The sequence below is a fragment of the Colletotrichum costaricense genome (assembly GCF_030867565.1).
Source record: "Colletotrichum costaricense strain IMI 309622 chromosome Unknown Scaffold_11.1, whole genome shotgun sequence".
Lineage (NCBI taxonomy): Eukaryota > Fungi > Ascomycota > Sordariomycetes > Glomerellales > Glomerellaceae > Colletotrichum > Colletotrichum costaricense.
The window spans coordinates 1,442,561-1,460,738 of record NW_026848240.1 but is presented as its reverse complement, the minus strand read 5'-3'; the positions used below and the strand labels follow the sequence as shown (position 1 = coordinate 1,460,738).

The following is an 18,178-nucleotide window of genomic DNA, read 5'->3' as shown; positions in this document are numbered from 1 at the left end:
AGGTACTAGTTAGTCTATGGGCGGGCTTACGGCTCGGTGGGCAGGAAGTGTCTTGATCGGTTCAACACTTTGGATCATCAAACGTTCATGTTGCCTATAAACACAACGATTCATTCCATTCCATAGACACGAGTAATATCTGGAGAAAATCAAGCTATACTGAGGCATTGGATCTCACACATACCTTATTCAACCGAAAGTTTCCCTCATCTGACGCTTTCATCATGGTCATCGCAACCGACTTTGCAAAGCCTTTGGCGACCATCCCGGTCCCGGACGGAAAGAAGATTGTCAAAAATGCATCAGCCACGGCTCCCTTGAAGCCTCAGCCGGCGGGTCCCAACAGACTATTCTCACAAGAAGGTGCAGTCTTTGGAGATTTCCGTGATAATCTCCTCCGCGATGGCTACGTCGTAGTCAAGGGCGCTATTCCCCGCGAGAGAGCAGATGCCTACGGCGAGGAAATGATGTCCTACCTTGAGAACTTGTAAGTGATCTATTTTTTCACACTTTCAAGCCTCTCAACCGAACCAAAACGCTGACAACTCAAATATAGCGCCGGCGGTCTCGGCTTCAACCGCAACGACCCCTCCACCGTCAAAGAATCCAACCTCCCCATCATCACCGAAAAGGGAATGTGCCTAGGCTACGGCGTCGCTCACGAGTCCTTCACCTGGGCCATCCGCCAAGAACCAGGCCTCGTCGACGCCTTTGAAAAAGTCTACGACACTCCCGACCTCATCGTCTCCTTTGACGCCGTCAACATGGCCTTCCCCAACCGGCCCGACGTCAAACCCAACAACCCCTGGCCGCACCAGGACCAGGACCCGGAGAAGCCAGGCTTCCGCTGCCTCCAGGGGCTCGTGAACCTCCTCCCGAACGGGGACCGCGACGGCGGGCTCATCGTCTGCAAGGGCGCGCACATGCTCTCGGAGGAGTTCCACGAGGCGTTCCGCGGGGAAGAAGATAAGATTTGGGCGTGGACGAAGGAGTGGTATGGGTTCACCGACAAGGGGATGCAGTGGCTCGAGGACCGCGGGTGCGAGTGGATCAAGGTCAACGCGGAACCTGGTGACTTGCTGTTGTGGGATAGCCGGACGCCGCATTATAATCTCAGCCCGGAGGGCACGTCGCCGCGGTTTTGCGTGTATACTTGTTACATGCCGGTCGCCGAGGCCACGCAGGAGGACTTGGTGCGGAAGAAGGGCGCGTTCGAGGAGTTGAAGAGCACGACGCACTGGCCTAATGCGATGCACGTTGGCGGCATTCCGGTGTTGAGGAATGGGGAGCCGTGTCCGTATAATACGGGCAAGCCGAGGAGTGTGCCGAAGCTTTCGGAGAGGGGGTTCAAGTTGACGGGTATTCCGTATATCCAGGGGGTTCCTATTGATGCTTTGGGAGAGTGAGGATGAGGTTTGTGAGGACTGGACAGATGTCTGTGGAGGATTATGTTTTGGCTAAGCTATCAGATTGTTTGTCTTTAGTGTTTTGAGTAAACTGTCATCCGTTTAGTCTCAGTCGAGTTTTGAATACTCTTTGACTTTGCTCCCAGAAAGATTTTTTTTCTATGTAATTTTACCACGAATTGATGAGAAAATTAGCATTACTAACTAACCCTGTGCATGTTCTCAACTAAAAAGCACTTTACTGGAATGAACGATCTTCTGTAGGCGAGAACAGCCTGGGGCCACATCGAGAATGACACCCGGGAGATTCTTTGAAAAGACCATATTCCATCGACCACTAGATGAAGTCAAAATATACAAATCTCTTGATTTCTCGCCCACTCCGATTCTTTTTACGACTTTCTCATGCAGAAAAAGAAAGGATACGGCCTTGATAAGGAACGACCTTCAGAACGATGTGTTTCGAGGTGCCATTCACCGCGGTAAAAGAAAAAGAATGACCAAATTCAGATCTCACATTCAATTCAAGAACTGCCGAAGCACTGTACCTGGGACACAGATTACCTGCCTAATCAAATCTTATATCATTCACCATACATCTCGGATAGCCCCAACCATGTTTACGGAGTACTCTCGTTTCATCACTCAGAGGCGAGCTCAGGCCAAATCTTCTTCGTAGCCCACATCCTGATACGCGACCCGAACAGATACACAGGAACAGTAATGACTCCCAAAACACCAGCAATGACGGCGAAGATATTCATGGCGCCCTGATATCCAATCAGATTGATCAACGGGACCGTGGAGTAGCTCAGGCCAAACGAGATGAAGCCGCGTCCTGCACATAGGACCAAGAGAAGCGGTCCCGCCTTGCTTGGAAAGCTGTCAATGGCGTAGGTGATGCCGACAAGGTTGGCTCCCAGGAAGGCAAAGTACCCAAGGTTGTAGGGGGCTACGATAGTCATCCAGTGCCAGCGGTCAGGGTGTGCGCCTGCCTGTCCGAAGAAGACGCAGGAGATGATGGCTGATAGAATGGGGACACTCAGGATGATTAGTCTGTACTCAGGCTGCGAAGACGAGTTAGCATCGGCTCGACATACATACCGGAGAACTTGTAAACGTTGCTTACCTGGAAGGTTCCGCTCTTCCAACTACTCATGGCCCGCACCAGCATATCAGATCCGTAGCCGAGGAGAGGTACCAAGATGACACAGTCGAGGACTTGTACCAGCTGGACATATCCCAGCCAGTCGTATTTGAATGTGTAAGGAGGTGCCATCAGGATCGTTGCAAAAGTTGAGGCTTGGTAGACGTAGATACCCAAGAAGGCGCCGTTGAGTAACAACATCCAGACGATGTTTGGTAGCAATAGTGATTGCATCGTCTCCTTGTAGAAGATGACTGTCTGTTTCCACTCGGGCTTGAAGTGGAAGATTCTTAGATTATGGCGCCAGGTTCGGGGTCCAAAGACTTCGGGTTGCAGAATATGGTTTTGTCGTGTCAGGACCTGGACAATCATCTCGTTGTCGCCGTTTTTGTTGACGTTGCCTTCGTCGTCTAACTTCAGATGGACAGCGCCCCCTATAGCGATATCGTATTAGTCTAAGCACGCACAAGTTGACTGGGGCCCCCAAGATACGGGCGGAACCTACTGTCGGCATCAACTGGTCGATCATACTTTGTTTCTACAGCAAAGAAGAAAGCCAGGACAAGGATGACGGCGTTGATGAATGTGATGATTAAGTACCACCACTTGAGTCCCATTGAAGGGACGATATAAGCCGTCGCAACGAACATCGCCGCCGTCCCTGCAGTTTGAACACCAATGAACCAGGACAGCTTGGCGCTTCTTTCGTGGAGGAAGTGAATCTCTTCAATTATGAAGGGAGCGAGTGCCTCACTTTGACCAGCGGCGATGCTGTAAAAGTTGCGACCTGCGATATGGCTGCTCAAGGACGTCGAGAAGGCGCACCATAGACCTGACAAGACCAGCAGAACTAGTGACACGAGGAATACAGGCCGCCTGCCTATAGTCACGCAGAGCGGCATGGAGAAGAGGTTTCCTATCCCCATGAATAGCGTCGGGTATGTGAGAAGGTCCGTGGCTCGCGTGGCATCCTCGGGGGGATACTCCTTTAGTACGGAGGGGAACACGGCGCCGAGACCGGATGTGACAAGGACGGCGATGGCGGAGTATGAGCCGACAACAAAGATGATAAGGTACTTGTGCCATGTTGGAAGGTTGAGGGGGTCTGTCTCCCGCCATTAGCATTAGATGTGTCCTGCTTCGCAAATTTGGTTTTTGGGTAAGGTATGAGATTTGGTAGCTTTACCTTTGGGATCAGGGCTAGGAGTGGGAATTAGGACAACTGAACCGCCTTGAAGTAGCTGCACGGTCCCGTATGCCTGATCTTCCTGCGCAGTGACCTTTATTGCCGATCCCTCGATGGTGTCAACATGAGGCTCATCATCTTTGGTGCCAGGCATGGTCGGCAAACGAGGCAGAAATACTTCCAACAACTCAAAAGACGGTCGGCAATTTGGCGTGAGGCGAGCAAGAAAGTTGATAGGACGTTGAAAATTGTCACAGCACAGACCTAAGCAGCAAACTCAAAGTCGTGATGCCGGCAAGGGCCCGTTGATGAGGTTCCATGCTTCTGACTATATACGAACTGATGTCTGAGCGGTTGCTGTCGCTTCTAGATCTCTTTGTGTTGACTGTCTATAGTCCTAATAGCCATTTCAATTGACTGTATTGAGTCTCATCAAGTTGCAGGAGTGTAGTGTGTCCTGTGGTCCAATCAAAGCTAGACCATTATCAGAGAATAGCTTCATTGGGCTGTCGGCTCGGCTCAGGCCCATCAACTCCCGATGGTCACGGTAGAAGCGTGCCTTAGACCAATAGCATTCCTACCGATCACAGGGGCTAAGCCTACATGTACGGCTCCCCATGTTTGCTTGCATTGTAAACCCCATGGGGAAGATCTAGGAGTCTAACCGCTTCCAGAGTCTCATTGGCCGAGTAGACATCTCGTTGTGAAGAATTATGGCAAACACCCTCTGAGATAGGCTGAGATTCCCAATCTCCTACCTCCCCCACTATTCCGAGCTGATCATCGCGTCAACCGGAACGAGGGGCCGGTCGGCCTGCGCAGTGTCCACCACCTAAACCACCCAAAGAAACTCCCGAAACGCTTCCGCGAGTCATTCGATCTCCTCGTTCTTTCTGGGCCGTGCCGTCTCTTCACGTTTCGGAAACGCCAAAGTACTCCTCATAACGACGCGCTTCGGCATCTCAACCTCCCCAGCCGAACCCTCATCTCCAGCTCCCGAACAACCCAGTCAGTCAGCAGCCAGTAAGCGTACCAGTCTAGCCAGGCCAGTGGAGAATACTCAGGTATCGGCTATGTGAGGAATTTCCACACACCTCACAGGCAACGCGCGGCAATGTCATCATATACGAACCCCGTACCCACTCCCGCGGCGGCTGCCGAGCCCTCGTCCGTCGTCGTCGAGTCTTCCGAGGGCACCTCGGGGGCGGCGGGCTCGGTAGCCAAGAGGCGACGTATTAACTTCGCCTGCAACTACTGCCGCAACCGGAAGACGCGCTGCGATGAGCAAAAGCCGTCGTGCCGGGCCTGCATCAACGCCGGCATCGAGTGCGTCACGACGGACCGGCGGAGGCCCGGCGTCGAGGTCCAGCGCCGGGAGACGAAGCGCCGACTGTCTCGGGCATCCAGCGCGTCCTTGACGCATTCGCTGACGGCCGTCGCGTCTCCACACTCACCTCGAGAAGAGCTTGAGAGCTCTGAGCTGCCGCCGCCGCCGCCGGCACTACCGTACACCCGCACCAAGACTTCGCCGTCGATAGAGCTGCTCTACAGCCGTGACCGGACAGCGTCGGTAGCGGCTCCTAAGCTTGTCACGGTTCCCAAGGATGCTGCCGTCACCATCATACCGGAAGATGAGGAGCCTCCCGCCTGCCAGGCCCCGCCTAAGTATCAAGGAAAGTTACCTGTAGTACGCCCCAGCCGCGGGAACAACTCGGTCGAGATCCTCGGCGACTGGTTGGACCTTGCTGCGCGTCGGCTAGGGATCCAACAAAGGCGCGGGATGCCAACGCGCATAGACAGGCCGCCGGCTTACCGCATTCTGTCGTCTGAACCCTGCCCGTTTCCTCCCAAAGAAATTGCCCGCAAGCTTGCTGCCCGCTACCTCGAAGGTATCAATCTGGTCTATCCCCTCTTCACCCCAGACCGTCTCATGCGAGACATTGACACAGCCGTGGAACTCGGCCCAATAAACTTCGCAGAGGCACGAGGTTTAGCGGCCTTGGTGTCGGTCTACCTCGTCATGTCTATCGCGTTTGCTTCCGCGGCACTATCGGAACCAACACTAGATCCCGGGGACTATGTAATATACTGCAAAACTCTCATTGGCCACCTCGTCACCGTCAACGGCGTCGAGACTGTCAGATCCTTGGCGCTTCTTTCATTGTGTCTTCACTGCTATGATGAGTGCGCTGGGGCTTGGAACATTCTCACCACGGCGGTTTCTATTGCAACGTCGCTGGGCCTGCACAAACCTCGAACGTGCCGAGGCGGCAAAAACAACCGCTCTGACAAGAGGCCAGACTTTGCCAATGAGGAAGAGCGCAAGGCATTCTGGCTCGGCATCTTTTCCTTTGAAAAGTTCCTGGCGTTCGAGTTGGGTCGCCTTTCTTCAATAGAGGATGAGGAGTGCTACCCGCCTCATGTCGAGATGCCCACGGGCAACGGTATGTCGTCGAAGGATAAGGCGTTTGCTGTGACCGTCGACCTTGCGAGGATACTCAGCGAAATTGGAAGAAAGGCTGTCATCGTCAGCCGGAAGGAAGACGGACTCCGAGACGGTGCACTACAAGCTATCATAGCTGAAAAGGTTGAGACCACAGGGGAGGCACAGCTGCTCTTAACCAGATGGGGTGAATCAGTGCCCGATGAGCTAAGGTACGTTTGACCGTCCCTCATGAATACCCATACGTGAATAGGTGAAGGTGGAGCTGACGATGTTCGACTCCAGACCGATATCAGACATCTTGATCGGCTCAAAACAGTGCCCCTTTGCATCGTTCATATCGATGCATTATAATAATGCGTAAGTGAGCTTCTCGTCTCATTGCATCAGATACAGCTCACTCACACGACACATCACAGGCTCGTGATCCTCTCACGAAACAGTCTTCTAATCAGCGAAGAGGCAATCACGTCAGGCGCCAACTTGATTGCTAAAGGCAAACCGTGGGATTATATCATGCGGAATGGGCAAGGTCTCACCGCCAACGCCGCCCGGAAAGTTCTCAGGATAGTAGTCGAAGCGGTCGACTCCAAGTCAAATGCGATCCTACCGAATCTTCTTGCGCCACTCCATGCGCTCACAACCCTAGCCGTCCATGTCGTAACGCACCCAGACTCTCGCATCTCAACCATGGACCTACACGTAAGCCGCTATTGCGCGAGCCTTTTCGCCCTCTTGACGTCACTGACATGCTCATAGCTCATTCAAACGGCCTCAGACTCCATGAGAGAGATATACACGAGGCTTCGGGGTGACGGCTTACTGGACATGCTGCTACAGAAGATCGACTCATTCCTTCACAAAGGGCTGCCGACGCCAGGATCGTCGAGTAACCGAACAACTACTACCGTACCAGCCATGACTCCAAGATCCATGCCAGACGCCAGCCCTTGGCAAAACGCTGGGGAGACACCGACGCCCAGATCGGTAGATGCTCAGTGGTCTGGCAGTGACGACAGCCGCCGCAGGGAATCAGGTGGCAATGTGCCTGGTTCAACAATGCCCTTTTATAACCAAGGAAACGGGTTTCCCAGCGGATCGGAGTTCGGATTCGACTCTTTTGGCGAGATGCCCATGGTTGGCGACGAATGGTCGCCTAGTCTGTCTGATGGGATCGGATGGGACTGGGCGTGCTTTTCTCATCTTCTCAACGACCAGTACCAGCCACAGTGAAACTCATTCGTGGGACCATCACCTAAAATCCCGTGTCAGCTTGCCACAACCGCACCGAATTTGCCTTAAACTATGTCGAGACTCGATCCCTCTGTCGCATCAAGGATTCAAGGAGGCGCAAGGCTTGATGTCGCAACAGTATCTCAACATATTGCTGCTTAAGGTGATATGACAGCATAATTAGAGACTCTCTAAATTCTTGCTGGGAGACACGAGTAAGACAACTAGATGGAAGATCCACCTTTGGTACGAGAGCCCGGAAGAGCTGGGAGCATCATTCCGCCAAGAACTTCGGAATCACCTCTGGTATCTCGGGACCTATGAAGTCCAAGTATGAAATCCAAGAACGCTGCGTGGAGCGGAGCAGCGTGAATGATGGCCGATTCGATTGATTAGAGGATGATTTTTTTTTTTTTTTTTTGGAAATCATGACCTCTGGTGGAAACAAAGTGTAAGGATCGGTGACAAGTTACAGGAGGAGCTCGTTGTGACTACGCGGCTATAACGAGACCAGTTAGGGCAGAGGCTTTAGACGTTATCTCTGAGCAGTCCTCTTCGGAGCCATGTGAACATCTCCAATGAATCAAGAAGCCATCAGTAATCTTGCGAATCATGAGTCGTTGATTGCTAATGGTCCATATTTTTGAAAGTGCCGAGTCGGCCCGTAGTTCCAACTTTATGCTTGAATAAATGCCTCGTATTCCGGCCACAGTGAATGGCTACTTCCATTACTTTAAGCTAGATCACCATCTCAGTGTGCATTCATGAGGCGTTTTATGTTGTATTCCTAGACCACCACACTGGCGCTGGGTCTCACTGGCGCCAAGCAAAGAACGGGATAGAATGCGTGCTGAGCCACCGGTAACGTACGTAGGACTCGGTGCATAATACTTGGCATATGACAACTCCTTAAATCACATTGGCTGCTACTATGTGAGCAGCCCTACGGGAACGAGAACGATAATTTGGTACAGCGACCTGGAACAATCATGGCTGCGGAGAGCCTCATCTTCGTTTTCGTTTTCGTTGTCGAGTGGGTCCATGTCTGTGGCTCAGTAGTACTGCGCTGGTCGTGCAGTTCCACCTTGTGAACCAGCAATAGCATCTGAACAGGGTGTCGTCGATCAGGTGAGAATTGAGCAACTAGCCAGTCACTTGTTCGCAATTTGGCATTATAGGATGGCTTGATATTTGAAATCAGTGAGAATGATATAAAGCCATCGCTGCTTCCTGCCGATATGACATATAGACCTAGTTTCGAGTTACCGATTAATCACCGTCCAAAGTTTACCGCAAACAGTTCAGTCCCCTTTAGTCATTGAGAGCCATCTATAAAACTCAGCAAGACATGCATCTCTCTGTGCCAACCATCATTGGGGCTGCCTCCGTCGTCCAGGCTTTCCCCCACTTCGCCTACCCGAACACTCGCTTTGCTCTGCCGCCCAGCAAGGGACTGAAGGGGCTAAAAACGGGAAACGAATCATGGGGTACTTTGAAGCCAAATCACTTCATCTGGAGCCCACCGGGTCCTAATGATCGTGAGTCTCGTGATATGTCCCACGACTTTGAGGCCACAGCTGACCAGATGGAACATAGAACGAGCCCCGTGCCCGGTCATGAACACCCTTTCCAACCATGGCTTTGTTCCCCATGACGGCCGGAACATCACCAAGGATATCCTCATCAAGGCCCTTAACGATGCGCTGAATGTGCCCGAAGCGCCCGCCCTCAACATCTTCAACAATGCCCTCGTCGTCAATCCTATCCCTAATGCAACTGTAAGCTGTTACTGCTTCGCTTATCACCAAAGCTTCATGCCACTAGCCAAAAGCGCTTCGGGCTAATCTTGTCATGGATAGTTCTTCGACTTGCAAATGCTACATGCCCATAACGTCATCGAGCACGATGGTAGTCTTTCTCGTAAAGATGCCATCTTCGACCCCACCAACGCTTTCGACGTAGGAACGTTCGACAACTTTGTGAGCTACTTTGGAGACGATGAGGCGATTAATATCACGATGATCGCGAACGCCCGAGCTCGGCATGCTTTCGATATGAGTCTCATCAATCCGACTTTCTCGATCAGCGATGCCCAGATCCCAGTCATTGTTGGCGAGAACGCATTCTTGCTGGCAATCTTTGGAGACCCGGACGTTGCTGTTGCTAACAGGACGTTTCTGGAGTACTTCTTCCGTGTGTTTGATTAAGGCGGATTCTCTTCATCAAGGCAATAAAAGCTGACACCATCTAGGCAATGAGAGATTTCCCGTCGAGCTTGGCTGGTCCCCCAACGAAACACCTATCGACGCGCAACTCGGTCCCATCGTGCAGGATATCATCGCCCAAAGCCCTGCGGACGTGCCCCTGACATTTACGCCACAGAACGCAAGCCTGGAAAAGGCCAAATAGAGTATTCAGGCCGAATGGCTTGGGCCAAAAAAGAAGATGTACATGAGTTTGGCGATTGTTCGAAACCAAGCACGGCTCTTGGGTGGTTAATGTAAGCGTAAAGGTGCATCCCGTCGGTACAAGTGGATCATGGGAATCGAAAACTCTTCGCTGGTTCCGCTTTTTTCGATTAGCTAGAGCAGATTTCTCTTGAGAAGAACACAAGTCGTTAAAGTTGATGATGAGAACCGGATTCCAGTGTGTGCGTATCGTATCGCAATATTACTGAGATCCACGGGCAACTCTCATATACAAGCTGGATCTGACCCACGATTTCGGACAGGTAGTCGTTACTTTCCTGTGCCACATTCACAGGGTCTTGAAGAGTACCGGAAGCAGTTAGCAACCAAGATTGTACGCCGTCGATAGAAATAGCTCCCACAACCGGAGATCCTCTTATTGACAGAAAGATATCTTCATCTGTTGTCTAATCCAAAGAGGAAGGCCATGACGAGAACGGAGCCTGATTGGTGATTGTTCCCATTTATGGCTCCACTTCCCCAGACAACCCTTTGCGGGATCTAAGGCGGAATAAATGATAGATGTTATCCACGATGGACCCAATTCTCCGCAGGCAAGAAGCTGTCCTGGAGCTCTGATTTCGGATTCGTGGAGTTACTGAATCCCCTCAACTCCTACTTAAGCGTCCGGCAGAGAAGTTGGGGCATAAATCTTTAAAGATGGCCTTCTACTGCCCAGTCAGTGCCCATATAATCTCGCCAAGGCTCGGACTTACACACTCCGATACCGGCGCACTTGCGAGAAGGGATTTTCACTTGACTCCATTGAAATTTCATAAAGGAATGTGTCAATCGAAAGAAGCGACCCCGCGAGGTGGGGAGAATTTTCATCTCTCCGGAAAAATGCTCGGCAGCTTGCAAGATGATCTGGGGAATTTTCATCAAGTATAATAATATGCTCATTCTGCCGTTCCCTTCCTAGCCTCTTCCAATCGTTGACCCCGTTCCCGCCGATTCGACCCATCTTTTGAGAGTGAGTGCTTGCGTACAGGCACCGCCATGTCGGACACAAGAGAAATCAAGGATAGCTCGCTGGGTGAGGCGCCGTCGAACACAGGCAAGTTTGTTGCCGCGGACAACGCGATTGCCCACGATGCCGTCTTTGGTGAGATTACGGAAGATGGCCCCAACTACCGCAGTGTTTGTAACTCCTTTTCGGTGATTTAAAAGTTATATGAATTGACTGGCATTAGGTCGGATGGCTGGGTACTTCCGTCTTAATGATGAAAACTCAGATGGGTCTCGGCGTTCTATCCATCCCCTCTATCCTCGACACCATGGGGATAATTCCAGGAGTCATTCTTGTCTGCGTAATTAGCGGCATCACTACCTGGTCCGACTTCATTGTCGGTACTTTCAAGCTCCGCCATCCCGAAGTCTACGGCGTTGATGATGCAGGAGAGTTGATGTTTGGCTGGATTGGCCGTGAAATTTTCGGTGCCGGTTTTTGCCTCTGTGAGTGCTCTGTAACAGGCGATCAGTATCAACATCAATTCACTAATCTTTACTTCCATAGTCTTCACCTTCACCTCAGGCTCCGCTATGCTGAGTATCTCTATCGCTTTGAATGCTCTTTCTATGCACGCGACCTGTACCGCCGTCTTTGTCGCAGTTGCAGCGATTATTGGATTCGGCTTTTCTAGCATACGGACGCTGGGACGAATCAGTTGGCTGGCATGGGTTGGTGTTACGAGTATCATCGTTGCCAGTAAGTCTAGGCTCTTAGCCCCTACCTAAACCTGCAGCATCTAATAGCTTCGCTAGTTCTCACTGTGACCATTGCTGTTGGCCTACAGGATAGGCCTGCCGCAGCACCAAAAGATCTCCCTTGGAAGTCGGATTTCAAGCTCGTAGGCTCGCCCACTTTCACAGAGGCCATCGCTGCCATCTCTGCACTCGTTTTCTCGTACGCAGGCACGCCAGCGTTCTTCTCCATTGTAGCTGAGATGCGCGAGCCCAAGCATTATACCCGAGCTCTCATTCTCTGCCAATCTGTTGTCACGCTCGTCTACGTGGCTGTAGGTGCCGTTGTCTACTACTACTGTGGATCATACGTTTCTTCGCCCGCTCTCGGCTCTGCTGGGCCCAGCGTCAAAAAAGTCGCTTATGGACTCGGTCTTCCTGGTCTTATTGTCTCAGCCGCTGTCTTGCTCCATGTGAGTGTCTTGATTTCACAGAAGCTTAAATCTGCGCTAACCACATTGTAGTTACCGAGCAAGCACGTATTCGTTCGAATTCTGAGAGGATCAAGGCACCTGACAGCTAACACCTTTACCCACTGGGCGACCTGGATTGGCTGTACCTTCACTGTGGCTTTGGTGGCCTATTTGGTTGCTAGCGGTATTCCCGTATTCAACAGTCTTATTTCTCTCATCGGTGCGCTTCTCGGCACACTGATCTGCTTCCAGCCGATGGGCTGCATGTGGTTCTACGACAACTGGACGAAAGGAAGACAGAACCCTACCATAAGATGGTACGCTATGTGTGTTTGGGCTGCTTTTGTTGTGGTTTCGGGAACGTTCTTGATGGTCGCTGGGACTTACAGTTCCATCATGGGAATTATCAATGACTACAACGGCCCAAACCGGTCCTCTGCTTGGTCATGCGCAGACAACTCGAACTCTGTATGATTTTATGGGTAAAGAATCCGAGCAATAATTAGCGGCATGTTATACCACCAGAAGAAACAGGTTGCATTTGATTCTACATATGTGTACTTTCACTGAAACTGCTCCGCGGCGTTGAAGTGAGCTATGTGTTCTGCATAATCTCTTTATCTCGACTTCGGAAGTTATTGGAAGAGAGATAGAGCCCCCGAGACCCACCAGCTGGCTTGGAATACCCCGGCCAGACGATGGAGCCTTCCGAACTCCGATCTCTGTTACTATCTATTTCTCCACTTCTCGGGAAGACTTTCTAGTTTGGAGTTTCACGTTAGGGCAATAGTTACTGGGATCAATGTACCTGGTTGTCCAGAGTAGCTTCTGCTCTTGCGGGCTTAAGCGGGATAGACCACAGTAAATACCAAAGTCTACTTATGTATTTACTAGAGTACTAGGCAGGGTAAGGTGCATGCAAGGAAAAATTACAAAGTCACAAGCTTTTAGATAATCACAGAGATGAGGCATGTAGGAACATAATCATGCGCTCACTTTAAACAGCAATCTTCTGTGTTAGGGACCAAACAGGTCGATGTAGTCTGGTGACCTGAGGCGAAAGCAGGCCTCGTGCTTGCTTAACATTTAAAGTCTCAGAGCATCGGCGTTGCAGGGCAGAAGAGATTCCGAAACCGTGGTGGCATCTGAGTTTTGTCAATCTTGGTACCTGGCATTGATAATGTCGTCGCATCGCGGAACGCGGGACCTGTCGGCCCCCGGGGAATGACTGTGAGTGCGGTGCAGTTCTCGCGCGGTTGGAATCTGTCCCGCCCTGAGATCGGGCAATCACACCTCCGGGTTGTCAGTTTTCTGAAAGTAGAAAGGTATTCAAACTGTCTCGAAATGATACTTTCCATCTAAGCGTGAGTTGTAAATGAGTATTTATGATGCCTCAGTAAGGCTGGGGGCATAAGAAGGCAGAAACATGGGGATCTCAATATGATTCGCTCACGCGCCAGACACAGAACGAGAATGGCATGTCGCCCGTAGGGAGAGTGGGATGCCGGAATGTCTCGGCACACAAAGCCAGCTGACAGGATACGAGATCTGATGTGCAGGGCTAGAATCCTGGACACTTACTACATGTAGCTTTGGTGGCCCCCGAGCTCTCTATCAAGCCAAAGATCCAATGACTGCGAATCAAGCCAACCACCAAGATAAAGGACCGAATACATCGGCAATCCTTATCTACTGATAGACATGTCTATGAAATTATCCTCTGTATATGGTCTTCAATAGTAGTCTTCATAAATTAAGAGCAGTTGAGAGATCTGAATTCTGCCGGAAATGTAGCCTGTATTAATTAATTTGAGGTGTGTCTTGAGGTGACAAGATTCACTGTCTGCACTAAATTATGCAGCAGAACCCTGATGTTGGTCATGTAGTCGAAACTGCGGCGTAGTTCTCCCAGCTCTATTAATCACCTGTATCCAAGAAACTAACATATGCCAAGTGAGTCTCCGGAAGCTTAGCTGCAACGCATGTACGCAGCAATCATCAGTAAACTTATTAAGCCATTCTTTTAGTATCTATGTGAGCTGAAAAGGGGGGAAAAGTCACTATCGACTTGAAGTGTCTTATCTCTCTACCCGACAGAGACCTCGCTGACTGAAAGACTGTCGGCACATTAGTCGGATTGTGGGGTCAACAAAGCGTCCCGCGCCGCGCCGCACAGGGGTGGGATGCCGTGACGGGACTAGGCACTCCGAGACGCGAAGCGCCATTGAGCGTTATCGTGGTGGGTTTGCCCTGCCCGCGCGGGGGCCTCGGGGGCCGGGATGGTGCCGATCGCCCGTATAACATTCGCTCCAAGGACGGTCCTGAAGCCATCAGTTCCGAGCCTAGCCCTTCTGTGAGAGTTCTGTCAAACGAATGGTCTCTGCTTCCTCTGGCAGAACATGTCTTTATTCAGTTAGGTTACGAGCACCAACCCCTGGCTGATCCCAGCCCTCAGGACCCTCACTCGACCACCCCTTATTCCCGCCCTCTGCCCAACAGTCATCGACCGACTTCAAAACACTCCTTTTCCCCCGTTGTACGACCTCTGTGACGTGCACGGGCCACAATCTCACCACCTTTGGAACGTCTCTGTGTGGACAAGTCAGACTAGGGCAACCTGGTGATCCCCGAAACTCACAATCAGATTTGGGTTGGTTTGTACCAGTAAGAGCTACTCGCAAAGTTCATCTGGCAAACATACAACAATTCCAAGCCAGGAAAAACACGGCAAAAGTCGATGAGCGCTCTCCAGAGTTCCTCCGTGTCATGACGGCAATGGACCAAGATCCCGACCATGAGCCGGCGATCCGGAGTCTTGGCGGCCTGGATGTCATCGATTCCAATGGGGACCTCTACCTCTTTGTAGGAGAAGACGTTGAAGAAAAGCCCAAAAACTACTTTGTGTGCTCCAAAGCGCTCGCGAGAACCTCAACAGTCTTTCGAAAAATGCTCTATGGCGGCTTCGCTGAGTCACGACCACATCATATGGATGGTGCCCCGCGAGATTGGACTGTGGAACTCCCCGATGACCGGCAAGAGGCTTTGGAAATGCTACTCAATATCTCGCATGGGCGTTTTGAGAACGTTCCCGAACAACTGGAACTCACACGTCTCTATCAGTTTCTTGTGGTCACTGAGAAATATGACGCGACTAGCATCACGCGGCCATGGGCCCGCGGATGGATGGAGGCAGTCAAGACGAGTATGCAGAATCCGCTGCTTCTGGGTGTTGCCTATGAACTCGGAGACGCCCAAATGTTCAATAACATGGCGATGAAGATTGCTACTGAGTGTTTAGTTGACGAAGATGGAGACTTGGTGTTCGGTTATAGCGGAGCGAACCGTGAAACTTACTCATACAAGCTTTGCAACATCGAATATCTTTTCCCATCTGGCTTTGTCGGTACGTATTCCGAATAGTTCCTGGTTTTGAGAGACTCCGTAATGAAAACAACTAACTCATGGCCCAGATGATGCTACAACAATACGCAAGACTCTCCTCACCACTATGCTGGAACCCTACGCCAGCCTCTACATGACGCTCAAACACGGAGACCGATGCATGTCATCGCCGCAAGATCCCACAGGTGGCAAACGGTGTGACAGCATTCTACTAGGGTCTCTCATCCGGTCCTTCGCAGCGCAGACAATCGATCTCACAGCCCCGGATCCCGTCGCAGCATACCGCGGGAGCGCCTCGGCGCTTCAGTCAGTTCTGCTCAAGCTCGAGCTGTTCACGGTTCACTCGGGCTTCTCGCATCCGTCGTCTACATCATTCAGCTTCGGGCAGACGACACATCCGCGGTTCGGCTTCACTTTGAGCGCTTGCGAGCATGTCTTGCAGTCCGGGCTGCGGGAGGGTGTGGAAAGGTCGTTGATGCTCAGGGGGGATATGAGCTTTATCCAGCCAAAGCACAAGGAATACTTGCAAAAGCAGGCGCAAAAGACGGGTCTTTCTAAGCAGCATTAATAATATTTGTGACCAACCCACCTTCAGCATGGGTCTGTTTTGGGAGTCTTGTGGCGGCCCCTCACTTGCCTAGTAGACCAAATTCTCTTCGGCATGCGTGATGACTTTTGTCCCTTTCTCAACTCAGCAATTCACGCTCCAGGCGTATGTCTTATTCCTCTTAACATAAGACGCCTATCATAAACACTTCACGCTATGCTCCGGGACTATCGCGGATTCGCGGGCTCGTGTCTTCGCTCTCCTGGCTTCTGCCCATATCACGCGTCCGTTTCACCGATGAATCGGAATCTAAGGCATCTGACCTCTTGTTCTCTCTCCCCTCTCAGTTCAAGCACGCACCGGACCACCTCGTATTTGTCAGTCTCTCATAACTGCAGTGCATCCTCCTGGTCTTTGTTCGTAACAAGAAAAGCGTGCCCATCTACGCAGCCCTTCTCGTAGGCCGACGCATCCACCAAAGCCTTGAACTTTCCGCCCCAAGTTGCGAGACGGCCACCGTGAACCTTTGCAGCTCGATAAACTGGCTCAATACCGAGAAGATTGTTCAGAACAGTAGGGTCCGCAAGGGTACCGTAGAAGAAGTACCAGAGTGGGTACTGGTCCTGAGTCGGGAGTAGTCGTTGATCTGATTCGATCAGGGGCTCAGAGTTTGGGTGGTGATGGGGCAAGGTGGCCTTGGGTCCAAGGGTGGGATGCATCGATGTCGCGGACAGTTTCTTGTCCGCCTTTGCGTAGCGGATAAATGTGGGTTAAAAGGTTGATTCAATGTCGGAAAGGTGACTGAGGAGGATATTCTTGGTTGCTTCGTCAACCTTACAAAAAGAGGCGGCAAAGCCGTCGTCGCCTGTGCCGCTGAAACTCAAGAGCAGCATGGAAGAAGCACCGCAGATCATTTGAACGTCCTCAGGGCTGGAGAAAGGACCCGCTAACTGAGAAGGTAGATGCTAGACTTCTTCTTTCTCCTCTTGGTCGGAGTACTTTGCTCGACGTGCGATGTCTGGGTTTGCGAAAGACTGCCAGAATACTCGTAATAATCCTTGTCGTAGCCCCGAGAGTTCTTCTCTGCGCGAACAATGTCCCAGTGGAGTTCGGAGACATGGAATCGTGCAAAGTTGGATCGATGATCCTGGATCTTCTTTGCGGCACTCGAGTATATGTAGCCGAAGAGAGACTGCCACCTCTTGATGTCGTCGTAGTCCGTTTCAGTGTTGTCCTGTTGTGTCATAGCCATGGACTCAAGCTCGTGAAGAAGGTCCATGTTATCTGCTCGGTTAGTGCCGTTTCTCAAGACGGGTGACCCTGCTGATAAAGGAGTGTAGTGAGGCTTCAGATCAGCGGGACCGTAAGATGCTTGGTGAAAATTTGCAGCTCCGCATTTGTAAAAATTCGCGAGGATGGCTATTTGATGTATAGAGATTTTTATCGAGTACTTCGGAGATACCTCTGTTATGTGGGTAGACAGAAAGGTCGATAATGGGCTGCGTAACTAACATGGCTTACACCATGTATCATGATGGGCAAACCAACACTAGTAGAACCAGTGCCCTCTCAACCCTAACCTCTGCCAAGTTTTTACATGTCATTACTAACTTTCTTGAAGAGAAATGACAAAGTCGGTTCGGATATCGTACATAGTACTTACTACTCAAGGTAGATATCGTAACTATCGGGACACCGGTAATGTCGACGTTTCTGATAAGACTGTTCTTGTCTAGCATAGGCATCTGACTGCGACTCGATGATCATGCTCTTTATTCGGCGGCATGATTGCACAACAGTTGACATAAAACAATCCTCCATCGATGGCATCGGTCATCTTCCCGTCAATCAAGCTCATCACTGCCATGATAGTTTCCAGCAAATGGTCAAGCGCCGCTCTGTCCTGCCGACCACCATTTTCTATCTTGAACTTTACAACTCAACCCCCCTCTCGTTACCCAGTGCACTGTGCTTGTGGAATGAAATAAGCGCACCTTGGCATGGAGCAAGCTTGACACACAGTGCTGTGTGCTTCGACATAAAATCGGTGCCATGCTCGGTTCTCCGGAGGTGTCGAGCATTGTTGATCAATTATGGAATTAAGAGAGAAGACGCAGGACAACATGAATAAAGGCGCTCCTGTTCCGCTTTTCTAAAGTAAATCAGTGGCAGATTGTAACCATTTACGAT

At 51.1% G+C, this 18,178-nt stretch overlaps 7 protein-coding genes across 7 annotated transcripts; 5 read left to right on the top strand and 2 right to left on the bottom strand.

Moving 5' to 3' along the window:
* Positions 1–224: 224 nt before the first annotated feature.
* CCOS01_10845 (uncharacterized protein) lies at positions 225–1,406 on the top strand (the record flags this gene model as incomplete). Its single annotated transcript, XM_060458999.1, has 2 exons — positions 225–487; positions 557–1,406. 2 exons carry the CDS (start codon positions 225–227, stop codon positions 1,404–1,406), a joined length of 1,113 nt encoding a protein of 370 aa, XP_060310801.1.
* Positions 1,407–2,047: 641 nt separating this feature from the next.
* On the bottom strand, positions 2,048–3,893 carry CCOS01_10844 (major facilitator superfamily transporter; the record flags this gene model as incomplete). The annotated part of the gene is made up of 4 exons (XM_060458998.1): positions 2,048–2,473; positions 2,536–2,987; positions 3,059–3,658; positions 3,740–3,893. The coding sequence occupies 4 exons, from the start codon at positions 3,891–3,893 to the stop codon at positions 2,048–2,050; spliced, it is 1,632 nt and encodes a 543-aa protein (XP_060310800.1).
* A 960-nt stretch (positions 3,894–4,853) lies between these two features.
* CCOS01_10843 (fungal specific transcription factor domain-containing protein) lies at positions 4,854–7,415 on the top strand (the record flags this gene model as incomplete). The annotated part of the gene is made up of 4 exons (XM_060458997.1): positions 4,854–6,394; positions 6,468–6,542; positions 6,602–6,884; positions 6,942–7,415. The coding sequence occupies 4 exons, from the start codon at positions 4,854–4,856 to the stop codon at positions 7,413–7,415; spliced, it is 2,373 nt and encodes a 790-aa protein (XP_060310799.1).
* Positions 7,416–8,763: 1,348 nt separating this feature from the next.
* Positions 8,764–9,824, top strand: CCOS01_10842 (uncharacterized protein; the record flags this gene model as incomplete). Its single annotated transcript, XM_060458996.1, has 4 exons — positions 8,764–8,953; positions 9,012–9,193; positions 9,275–9,608; positions 9,667–9,824. The coding sequence occupies 4 exons, from the start codon at positions 8,764–8,766 to the stop codon at positions 9,822–9,824; spliced, it is 864 nt and encodes a 287-aa protein (XP_060310798.1).
* A 1,058-nt stretch (positions 9,825–10,882) lies between these two features.
* On the top strand, positions 10,883–12,513 carry CCOS01_10841 (transmembrane amino acid transporter; the record flags this gene model as incomplete). The annotated part of the gene is made up of 5 exons (XM_060458995.1): positions 10,883–11,023; positions 11,077–11,338; positions 11,400–11,591; positions 11,648–12,039; positions 12,091–12,513. The coding sequence occupies 5 exons, from the start codon at positions 10,883–10,885 to the stop codon at positions 12,511–12,513; spliced, it is 1,410 nt and encodes a 469-aa protein (XP_060310797.1).
* A 2,301-nt stretch (positions 12,514–14,814) lies between these two features.
* CCOS01_10840 (uncharacterized protein) lies at positions 14,815–16,009 on the top strand (the record flags this gene model as incomplete). Its single annotated transcript, XM_060458994.1, has 2 exons — positions 14,815–15,442; positions 15,510–16,009. 2 exons carry the CDS (start codon positions 14,815–14,817, stop codon positions 16,007–16,009), a joined length of 1,128 nt encoding a protein of 375 aa, XP_060310796.1.
* A 365-nt stretch (positions 16,010–16,374) lies between these two features.
* Positions 16,375–17,267, bottom strand: CCOS01_10839 (uncharacterized protein; the record flags this gene model as incomplete). Its single annotated transcript, XM_060458993.1, has 3 exons — positions 16,375–16,734; positions 16,827–16,861; positions 16,940–17,267. 3 exons carry the CDS (start codon positions 17,265–17,267, stop codon positions 16,375–16,377), a joined length of 723 nt encoding a protein of 240 aa, XP_060310795.1.
* Positions 17,268–18,178: the final 911 nt, after the last annotated feature.